An 11676-nucleotide genomic window follows, 5' to 3' on the forward strand; every position below is an offset into this window, starting at 1 on the left:
AAAAAAAAAAAAAAAAAAAAAGACCATTTATGTTCAATGATAGCATTGATATGTGAGATACTATTGTGTTTATCATGTTGTTTATTACCTGGTTGCTTTGTTTTCTCCCATGGGTTTCTGTTTTATAAGAGCTGTGAGTTTTCACTGGTAGGTATCAATTACATGTTCCATGTTGTAGAGAAAGTCTGGTGGTAACAAATTCCCTCAGTATTTACTTGTCTGGGGAAGACTATTTCTCCTTCATTTGCAAAACTTAGTTTTGCAGAATACAGAATTCTTGGCTGGCAGTTATTCTGTTTACGAAGAATAAAAATGGACCCTAGTTCCCTATGGCTTATAAGGTTTCTGGTGAGAAGTCTGCTATTAGTCTGTGGAGTTTTCTTTGTAAGTTGTCTTATATTTGAAAGAATTTCTCCCTCTCTTTGGATTTGGCCAGACTCATTACTATGTGCCTTGTTCATGTCCTATTTGCCATGACTCTCCCAGCTGTTGAGCTTCTGGTTGTCTAAATCTCTTAACAATACTAGGGAAGTTTTCCTTTTCCTCAGTGATTCCCTCCAGTAGTTGTTATCCATGCTGTTTGCTTTGTCATCTTCTCCCTCGGGGATTCCTGTGATTCTTCAGTATTTGTTTGCTTTATTTACATAGTCCCCTATGTTTAGGAGACTTTGTTCATTCTTCTTGATCCTTTTTTCATGTTTGACTGACTTGGTTAATTTGAAAGCATCATCTCTAAGTTCTGAAATTCTGCTTGGTCTAATTTATTTTAAAAACTTTCTACTGTACTTTGACCTTCCCTAAATGACTTTCATTTCTAGAAGTGAAATTCTAATTTAAATTGCAAACAAACTTTATGTCCACCCTGTATTTTTTTGTTTATTATCTCCTTGGTGAATTTTTCATTTATATCCTAAATTACTTTTTGGTTTCTTTGTGTTGGTTTTCAACCTTCTCGTTAATTCCATTGCTCTTACTTGCTATCCACATTCTGTATTTCATATCAGATATTTCAACCATTTACTTTTGGTTGGAGTTCATTGCTGGAGAGCTATTGTGATCCTTTGGAGGTGTCAAAACAGCCTCCTTTTTTTCATGTTGCCAGAGTCCTTATGCTGGTTCTTTTTCATCTGAAACCTCTTCTCTCAGCTTAAGGTCGATATCTCTGTTCTGCTTTGCTCAGTGAAGAGAGGGAGAGGTCTCTGGAAGCTATGCTTGAGTCCTGCTTTAGAAGATTGACTAGGCGGGAGCGGAGTGGGTACACTGTGAGCCTTTAACACTGCTGCTGTCCTGTGTCTTGCCTGTTTCCCTGGGGTTGTCATGGGCAGTCAGCAAGCATGGCATTCATGGTCGCCCCACGCAGATCTACAGCTGTGGCAGGGGGTTGATGTGCCCCAGCAAGCATTAGCCCTGCCAGGTCCATCAGTGGTAACATTACCTGGGCAACAGCAGCAGCTGCTGCAGCAACAAGTACCCAGGGCTGTGGGCCCAGATTCCGTCCAGTTCCTCCATCTGGTGCCTAAGCAGCAATATCAGGCACTCAGTTGTGGAGCACCTGCTAAGCCCAGGTCCCTGGCAGCGGTGGGGGTGAGTGGCACCCACCCACAAGGCTTGTAGTAGCACCCATTGCTCCCTTCCTGGCCCAGCAGAGGCTACAGGGAAGTGGCAGCAATGAATCTGTCCCCTTGTAGCTACAGTACTGTAGGGCAGGGACCTAAAAATGATGCCAACCACAGTACCCAGGGTTTGTGAGCCAGCAGGACCCCCATTATGCTTCTCTTCAGAGCATTGCCCACTGACTGGATAGGCTCCAGTCTGTTCTCTGTGGTTCTAGTGGCCTGCTTTGGTGGAGGGGTCCTCCCACAGTTGCAGTTGCAATGTCTTCAGGGAAAGCGTGGCACCCCAGGGTTCTCTCCTCTATCCCTTCCCCCCCAAGCAAGTGCTTTCCCTGTATACCTCAGATGCTGCTGATTGCCCCACTTCCCTCTCCTTAACTTCGGGTGCCTTCCGTTCCCTCTATATTGATTCTCAATGCTCTTTCTCAGATGATACATGCAAAAGTGAATATCTACTCATTAATTTTGATCCCTCCATGAGAACGATGTGTGCAGGCTGCCTCTAGTCTGCCATCTTGACCATCCTCCAACTTTAGCATTTTTAACCTGTGTTGTTTCCCTTCTTTTTCTCCAGAAAGTAAATCAGAAGTATATAACCAACAAGGAAGAGTTCACCACCCTCCAGAAGATAGTGTTACATGAAGTAGAGGCAGATGTAGCCCAGGTTAGGAACTCAGCTACGGAAGCCCTCTTGTGGCTAAAGAGGTGAGGCTGAAGGGATGGGGCAAGTTAAAATCCAGCTTAACTGAGGTGTTGCCACCAAGAAAAATTGTTACATAAAGGAGACTGATTCCAAATGTAGGGTATAACTGAATTGTTTAGCCTCTTCTAAAAGGCCTGATAAATATAATAACAATTTACTTTCTTTTCTTCTTTTTCTTTCTTTCCTTCTTTCTTCCTTTCTTTCTTTCCTCTTCTTCCCTGCATCCTTCCCTTCTTGCTTCCTTTTATTTCTTTCTCTCCTTTCTTTCCTTTCTTTTCCCTCCCCCTCTTTATGGTGATAAATACTGTTATTATTAGTAGTAATATATATAAGATAGGAACCTTAAAGGATAGTAGAGTGAACTGGTTTTTCTTTAAATCAGAAGCTCTCCATCTTCAGTGGCATCACAATCACTTGGTGGGCTTATTAAAAATACTGGACTCAAAACCAGAGTTTCTAATTCAGTAAGTCTGGGGTGGGGCACCAGAATTTGTACTTCTAACAAATTCTCAGGAATTCACTGAATCCACTGGTCCTGGGACCACATTTTGAAAATCAGTGCTTTGGGTACGTTGGGTGGGATGAGGGAAGGGTCTAGAGCAGTGGTTCTCAGCCTTCCTAATGCCACGACCCTTTAATACAGTTCCTCATGTTGTGGTGACCCCCAGCCATAAAATTATTTTTGTTACTACCTCATAACTGTAATTTTGCTACTGTTACGAATTGTAATGTAAATATCTGCTATGCAGGATGTATTTAGGTGACCCCTGTGAAAGGGTCGTTCAACCCCCAAAGGGGTAGCGACCCACAGGTTGAGAACCGCTGGTCTAGAGTCAGCTAAAGGGAAGTGACAATGAAGAAACTGAGGCAGGACTGACTGTGAGTTGGCCTGTTTACTGCGGAGTCCAAGCTGTTACCGAAGTAGAAGTGGGGCTGCTGCCTACCATTTCTTTATACCCATTCAACATAAATTAACTTTGAAAGTAATTTTTCTTCCTTTTTTTGTTTTTTGTTTTAGAGGTCTCAAATTTTTGAAGGGATTTTTGACAGAAGTGAAAAATGGAGAAAAGGATATCCAGACAGCTCTGAGTAAGTGTTCTTTACATTTTAGTTCATCAGTTGAATAGAATTTGGAACGGAAACCTCTGGAAAAGGAGATAAAGCATAAGGAAAATTTCTGCTTTTCAGGATTCAATTTGATTTCTTTTCTTATATTACTATTATCCATCATTTGCTTCCAGAACCCCTAAGACACTGACCTGGTAATCTGATCTTACTTATTAAAAAACAGAATAATTTAAAGAAGCATTGAATTAACAGAAAGACATCTCTTAATAGGAAGACCTAGTATTATCAGGAAGTGTGTTTTCCTAAATGAATCTTGAAATATAGCATAGTCCTAAAAAATGAGTATTCAGAAAGAAGCTAATTTTGGAGACCATAAAATGGGGTGGGAGGGTATCCTGGGGATTTGTTTCAGAGGGACAGAAGCAGTTGGTCATCACTCTGTTTTCTTAAAATGCTCTATGCATGTCCCATTTTGTAGTGTTGGACCAAGACTGAGATAGAGATGTTGGTCAAAGGAGATTGTCCTATATCTTCAGCATCTTAATATAGTGACCACAACCTTATAGGTGCTTAATAAACACTGGATAGGTAGATTTATGGGTAAATGGATGGATTGATGCTTCTGTCAGACCAGTTTTGGAAAATGTTAATATTTAGAAGCATCTACACAGTACTTCATGGAGTAGCTGAACTTTCTCCTCTAGCTTACAGGAAATTCTTCTAGCATAGACCTTGGGGACAAAAATGAAAATTCCATTGTGTTGGAGCCCTATATAATTATAGTGTAAAGATGCACAGAGTCAAGCTGTAACTAGCCATGATTGTAAACAGTGACATGAATTAACTAGATGCTCCTAGTGGGGAGGGTGCTCCGAGCCCCTGGGGACTAGTGCCCTGAGCCAGTGTTGTGTGTTGCATTTTTCAGTGTCTTGAGTGGGTTCTGCCTCCCTTTAGCAGACTTCCGTTTGTCCCCAAGTCCTCAGGGATTCTGCCCCTTCTAGATTCCCCCATCTACCCTATCTAGAAGTTGCTGATATGCCATAAAATAACAAGAGCTGGCCAGGTGCAGTGGCTCACACCTGTAATCCTCTAAGAGGCCAAGGCGGTTGGATTGCCTAGCTCACAGATTTGAGACCAGCCTGAGCCAGAACAAGACCCCCTCTCTAAAAAATAGCTGGGCATTGTGGCTATTGCCTGTAGGTCCCAGCCTCTTGGGAGGCTGAGGCAAGAGAATCGCTAGAGCCCAAAAGTTTGAGGTTGCTGTGAGCTATGACACTACAGCACTCTACCCAGGGTGACAAAATGAGACTGTCTCAAAAAAAAAAAAAAAAGAGAGAGAGAGAGAGAACTGACATTTCATAGCACTTTGTGAAGAATTTAGACAATGTAATCTTCACATCAATCCATTTTTACATGTTAAAGAACCAAAATTCGGAGAGATTAAAATACTTCCTTAAGACCCCACAGTGACTGAAGAAGGATCATTTTGGAGTCACATCTCCGAGATCCTCATTTCTCCCACAAAGGATCTTCTTTACCATCCTTAAACTACCTGCAATTTGTTTTTGTTTTTTCAATGAGACAAGGTCTCACACTGTCTCTCACCCAGGCTGGAATGGGGTAGGTGATCATAGCTCATTGCAACCTAGAACTCCTAGGCTCAACTTATCCTCCAACCTCCACTTTATGAGCTTTACGAGTAAGGACCAGAGGTGTATGACAACATGGCTGGCTAGTGTTTTTGTTATTTTATAGAGACTGGGTCTCATTATGTTGCCCAGGCTGGTCTCAAACTGTTGGCCTCAAATGATGCTCCTGCCTCAGCCTTCCAAAGTGCTAGGATTATAGGTATGAGCCACTGCGCCTGGCCTCCATCTGAATGTTTGAAGTCCCCACATAGCCCTGAATTTCCAGATAGTCTCAGTTACAGTCTCTGTCTATGTGTTCTGATTCCAATACTAAATATGTATTCACCATGTCTACTCATGTCCCTAGCCAGTACCTATCAAGCTTTATGGCCTGGAGTAATTAGAATCATGGGCTCTGGAGTGGTTCTCTTGGATCCACCACTTATTAGTGTTCTTTCCTTGGCAAGTTACTTAAGCTCTCTGTGCCTCAGTTTCCTCATCTAAAAGTGGGAATGATGATACCATTTCTCTAATAAGGTTGTTATGAAGATTAAGTAGGTTCATGCTTGTTAAAAACCGGAAAAGTTCTTGGCACATGATAAGTGCTCAATAGAGCTTAGTTTCTATATTGTTTATATTTTCATCATCATCATCATCATAATATATGAACTTGATAACTTGCCAGACTTATTTGTTTCAAATGAGAAATGGAAAGTTTATAAAGCTCAGATGCCAAGCCAGAAACTTCTGTCCAAACTAACTTCTTAGTGTGGAAATTTCACACCAAAAGAAAGACATCTCCTCCTGTTGGAAAAGCAGACAGTATGGCATTGGGCGCATTATGCCTGGGGGACTCCACATGTCACATGCTGCTGTTGCTTTGTTAGGGCTACCTGTTGGAGGGGAGGAGGGCAAATGCTAATCTCACTTAGCTCACTGCAGGAGCTCAGGCAATAGAACTCAGCGGCTTACCCGACCTAAGCAAGTTTTGACCCCAGGAGGTAGAAAGGAAATTAAGGATATACCATTTCTGCCCTGTCCCCACCCCAATTCTGTCCCCTTTTCCCTCTAACTCAGTTGGTTCCCAACCTTCCTAATGCTGCAACCCTTTAATACATTTCCGGTGGGTTGTGACCTGCAGGTTGAGAACCGCTGCTCTAACTGGTACTTTTTACTTTATTTGAAGACTGGAGATGTTAACTTTGTGAAAAGGAAGAAGATTTTGAAGGGCAAATACTGCTTCATAACTGAAATAATCAGTTAATCTGAGCTTTTCCTTTTCTTTTCCTTCAGCATTGTTTTCATTAGGAAGGAAAAGGGGGCTGTAAATTTGACATTTTCATCCTGATGTTCAGGCTTAATTCAAAGGAGGCTTTTACGATTTGAATCATATCTTTCATCATAGTAATCCCTAGTTCCTGCTGCTGCTCCGTGTGAGGAGATAAAGTTCCCCTAACTAGCCCAACCTCCCTCTTGACACAGACACAACAAGCTGTGGGGGAACCAAGATAGGTTTATGAGAAATGTTTACTTAGTAGTTATTCAGAACCCCTAGGCTCTTTATGCATATTTCTTCTGGGATAAGGACTGCCCCGCCCCCATTTGGAAGTTGCAGCCTTTTTAGTGAACTGAACCTTGTCTGAAATGAGAGAATATAGGTAAAAGAGAGGATATGTGTAAATTATAGGCCATGTGTAGGCAAATTAGCTTACCTTTTTAAAATTCTGAAGTTGAATTTGAGTTATTATAATAACATCTACCATTTATAGAGCACCCATTGTAATTATTATACATTCTTGGTAAACATTTGAATAAATCTTCCAAATATTCTCCCTTTATAGTGACTAAACTGAGATTTAGAGAAGATAAATATCTTCTGTAGGGTCTCAAAATCCAGATTAGTTGTTTTCAAACTGATCTAATGACAGCAGTATCTTCATCACCTAGAAACTTAATTAGAAATGCCCAGACTTGCTGAATCAGAAACTGCTGAAGTGGGGTCTAGCGATCTATGTTTTAAACAGTCATTCACTTGATTCTAATCCATACTAAAGTTTGAGACTTACTCATCTAGACCTAGGCCACTGAAGCTCACCTTTCACTTGGCTATACATGATAATTTTGGAATTTTGATTGCATCTGAAGGATTGTTAATAAGCAAGAATAAAAGTGGTGAAATCAGTCACAGCATTAATTTTTTAATCATAATTAGAAAGTTTTTGCATCATAATTAGAAAGTTTTGCATCATAATTAAAAAGTTTTCCATTAAAACAAAACATAGGAAAGGGTTTGAGATAAATGTTTGTAAAACTTGTGTAGTTTTAATGGCCTTGGAGATGGGGCATGATTTGTAAAGCCCTAAATGACACTGTGGAAGCTTTGATAGCTATTACCTTTCTAGAAAATGCATCTGTAGTCATTGTTTGCTGCAGTTCTATGACCTGGAACAGTTCTCAGCATCTGGAAGGAGGCCTTAAGGTTTATACTGTTTCCTTTTACACTTGAACCATCATTTGACTTCCCCATATTGATGTAACGTTTTGGATGGTTTTGTGCCAAGAACTGCTCTATATCCTTAGTGCATTACGACACTCCCTAGAGGCCATATTAAGGGAGAAGTTGTATTCATAAGACAGATGTATTTAATGGCTTGCCACAGAACTGGGTCCCTCAATTTGCAGATGCCACATCAGAAAGAGATTTTGGAAAGCATCTTAGTGAGTGGAAGGAAGAAAAGTTGGTCTGGCATTTCATGGGCCATTGTACTAAATGTTACACATTTTGCACTGTTCTTTCAGCAAAGTAGCATATTTTCACATCTCTCACCTCAGAATAATTCTATAAATAAGTAAAAATTAGCCCAGCCAAGATCTGTTCTGCCACAGAATAAGAAAAGTATGCTTAGTCATATATGTAATATGAAAAGCTTTCACAGACTAGGAGACCTAAGTGAGAGAGATAAGTCAGAACATATAATCAGATAATCAGTATCAAAACATAACTTGACTGATTATCCCCCAAATATTATGGAACATAGAACCACTCATAGCATATGCTTCTTACTGGCAGTATTAGCATTACAAATAGAAAAGGCATGTCACAGACTGATGGAAGATATTTATAACTCATGACTGAAAAGCATTAATGTCTAGAAAATATAAAGAACTCCCATGAATCATTGAGGAAAAGAAAACCTAAGAGAAAAATGGTCAAAGTACATCCTTTTTCAGAGATCACCATCCTGAATTTGCTGTTTATCATTATGTAATGAATGTATATTTTTACTATATATATAGTACATATTAGTACATATTATTATTCATGTACATGTAAATTCATGTACATGATACCATATTGTACATATTCTTCCATTTTCATTCAGTTTTGTTTTCAGATGTATCCACTATTGATTCTTACAATCCTGCCTCATTCATTTTCCCTGTTATTTCGTTTTGCATGTATCATGAATAGACCACAGTTTTGAAAAACTAATACTATTGACACAGTTGATTTCAGATTTTTATTAATGCAAATGACACTATAATGTACATGTTCCTTTTGCACTTATTCTCTGTCATATAGGCAATTGTAAGGTCTAAACAGTATACTAGGAAAAGGAGGTAGCTAATACCTAAGGGTGACTGGCCCAGGGGTTCTGACAATTTACATACTTGTAATTTATCCTACACCTTACTAGTTGAGAAACTGTGTTGCCAAGAGCACTGATGCTCAAACTCTAGCCTTTGTTAATCATCCTGGGAAGACTCCCCAAAACACAGACTGCTCCGCAGGTGTGGGATAGGGTATATGATTACATTTCTAACAAGCTCCTACTGAGCTTGCTGGTCTAGTATATAATAGAACTGAAATGGCTGAGCCACATTACTAGATATTGCCAAATTGCTCTCCAAAGTCGGTAATTACTGGCAGCATAGTGAGAGTTCCCAGTGCTGCACATTCTTGTTAATACTTGTTGTGAGACTTTAAAATTTGAGTCTGATGGTTATAAAATGATAGAATATTGCCAGAGTTACTTAGATTACTAGTAAGGTTGAGCAGCCTTTCTTATTTTCATTGGCAGTTTGATTTCTTCCTCACAAATTGCCTGTTCATGTACTTTGATCATTTTCTCTTAGGTTTTCTTTTCTTTATTGATTCATGAGAGTTCTTAATATTTTCTGGAGATTAATATTTTTCAATTAAGAGTTGCAAATCTCGGCTTGGCGCCTATAGCTCAACCCACTGGGGCGCCAGCCACATACACCTAAGGTGGTGGGTTCGAATCCCCAGCCCAGACCCGCCAAACAACAATGAGGGCTGCAACCAAAAAATAGCCGGGCGTTGTGGGGGGCGCCTGTGGTCCCAGCTACTTGGGAGGCGGAGGCAGGAGACTCGCTTGAGCCCAGGAGTTGGAGGTTGCTGTGAGCTGTAATGCCACGGCACTCTGCCCAGGGGGACAGCTTGAGGCTCTGTCTCAAAAAAAAAAAAAAAAGAGTTGCAAATCTCTTCTTTCAGTCCGTGGCATGCCTTATCTCTTTATTTATGATGTCTTGGCATACAGAAATTTTATGTGATCAAACATGTCATTGTTTTCCTTTATGGTTTGTACTTTTTATATCTTGTTTAAGAAATCCCTTTCTTCCTTAGGATCACAAAGATGTTCTCTAATATTTTCTTCTCAAAATTTTATAAATCTTCCTAGAGTTTACTTTTGAGATTGGTATAAAGTAGGGATATAAATGTATTGTTTCTAGTTATAAAGTCAGTTTTCTGCAGCATACGTAATGTCGGATTACCCATCCTTTTCCCATTTACATATTAGAGTTGGTATTACATGCATAAACCTCATAGCAAGTTTCTGAGTTAGTAGTAAAGAAATCAGATCTGTGGTGTTTCTATAACTAGAAAAAGGTGCTAATTCTTTTAGGAAATGACTAAAAAAGGCATATTTTTCATTTTCATAACTTTCTTTCATCAAGAATAAACATTAGGTGTATTTTGTTGTTGTTGTTTCTTTTTTAAAGAATGGCTTGATATGACAGGAATGCCCTGAATTCTCATTGATTTTAGGTTCATGACCTTGGGAAAGTCACTACTTCTAGGTATTCTGTATCTTCATTTATAAAAGTAAGAGAATAGGGCAAGGTGATTGTCAAGGTTTCCTACTTGGAAATTTTGACTCAGTCTCTGGGGAACTGACACATCTCAAAGAACTGAGAGAAAGGTATCATTTATGTCTTTCAGAGGCCAAAAATACTCCCACGTTATAGAACAAGTGTTATGGTAATGAACTGGTATTGTAGTGAGGATTAATGTATATTTCATTATCTAATCTTTTCTAAGTAACCAAAATAAGTCACGCTTAGACTTCATGTTATTTTAATGTAGCCTCACATGGCAGGAATATTTGTAGCCCTAGAAGTCAGCTAAGGACTTGTGACAGGTCTTTTTTTGTTTGTTTTGTTTTGTTTAAATGAGTTTTATTTTTTTAGTTTTAAATTGTATCAGTAGTCTTTTGGGACCTATCAGGACTCACCCCAAATTCTGTGACTCCCTCTTCTCCCATGACCATGTGGCCCACATTTTGCCAGGTGGGATTCTCTTCTGGCAAGGTACAGACACAACAAGGCATAGCTGCTTCCTCCAGCCTGGCAAGGTGGGAAGACACAGATCATACAGCTATACAAACACTTCCTCATTCTGAGTGAGGCCTGGGTGCCAGTGCTCTTGACTTAGTACCTGTCCTCCTTGTCTTCTTGCTATCCTTTAGAAGTATGCAGAATGGCTTTTCTGAATGGTTGACTTGAATGGCAAAGTATGGGAAAGGTACCCCATGTAAGGTTCTCATTGCAGCAGTAGCATTGAGCCCAGAGCCCTTTTTAAACAAGTGGTCTGTCTGACCAAGTATGCTCTGGAATTAAAGGCTAGGGACCAGGACACCTATGTCTGCTACAGACTGTAAAGAAGTGTGTATCTCATCTTACACTTTCCTACCACAATTCCAACTCAGAATGATCATGACTTTGTTAACAGAAGAAAATAATACTCTCTCTATAGGAAAAAAGAATGAAAAAGTATTTCCCCAAAATGCTGACTGTGGTTATCTCTGGGAGAAGGGATTATAGGTCTCTTTAATCCAACTGGGTATAGGTCGGGTGAGATCTCCATCTGCAAAGAAATCCACACATGGGTAATGGCAGATGGGGGATTTAAGGGTCAGAAAGGTGGGGGTCGGACTTTTCTTTTCCTGGGTTGGACATCTGTTAGAAGGGTGGGAGTTGGCTCCTTTACCTTTCCTAGGTGGAACATCCAATGGGAAAGGGAAGGGGTGGATTCTTTTAGGTGGGTCCACTCTATGTTAGGGTAACCAGACGTCCTGCTTTTGGCAGGACAGTCCTGCTAACAGTTTGTCCCATGTCCCGTGGCATTTTAAAAAAGTCCCGATTTTTGGAAAGAATGCACGAGCGGGCCAGAGAACAGGAAGGGAATATACAGTTTTCAGCTGCCATGTGGCAATTTCGCCAGCATATGAGTTTTATATTATTTTTGTTAATTTTATAATGTTAAACTGTAATAATAACAAATAATTGTTGAGAAGTGATTATCGAGAACTGCTTATCTAAGTTTGCATTGTTGTCAGGCCCTGCCCTGCCTGGTCCCCTG

General features: G+C 40.0%; 1 protein-coding gene across 1 annotated transcript in view; it reads left to right on the forward strand.

Moving 5' to 3' along the window:
* Positions 1-11676, forward strand: part of PLEKHA8 (pleckstrin homology domain containing A8) — a 58039-nt gene that overhangs the window by 37926 nt on the left and 8437 nt on the right. Inside the window, exons 11-12 of the mRNA XM_003788545.2 lie at positions 2188-2318; positions 3335-3405. Coding sequence (XP_003788593.1) covers positions 2188-2318; positions 3335-3405 — 202 coding nt within the window. The remainder of the gene's footprint in view (positions 1-2187; positions 2319-3334; positions 3406-11676) is intronic.

The sequence above is a fragment of the Otolemur garnettii genome, unplaced genomic scaffold (assembly GCF_000181295.1).
Source record: "Otolemur garnettii isolate 467f Iridium unplaced genomic scaffold, OtoGar3 scaffold00028, whole genome shotgun sequence".
NCBI classification, from domain to species: domain Eukaryota; kingdom Metazoa; phylum Chordata; class Mammalia; order Primates; family Galagidae; genus Otolemur; species Otolemur garnettii.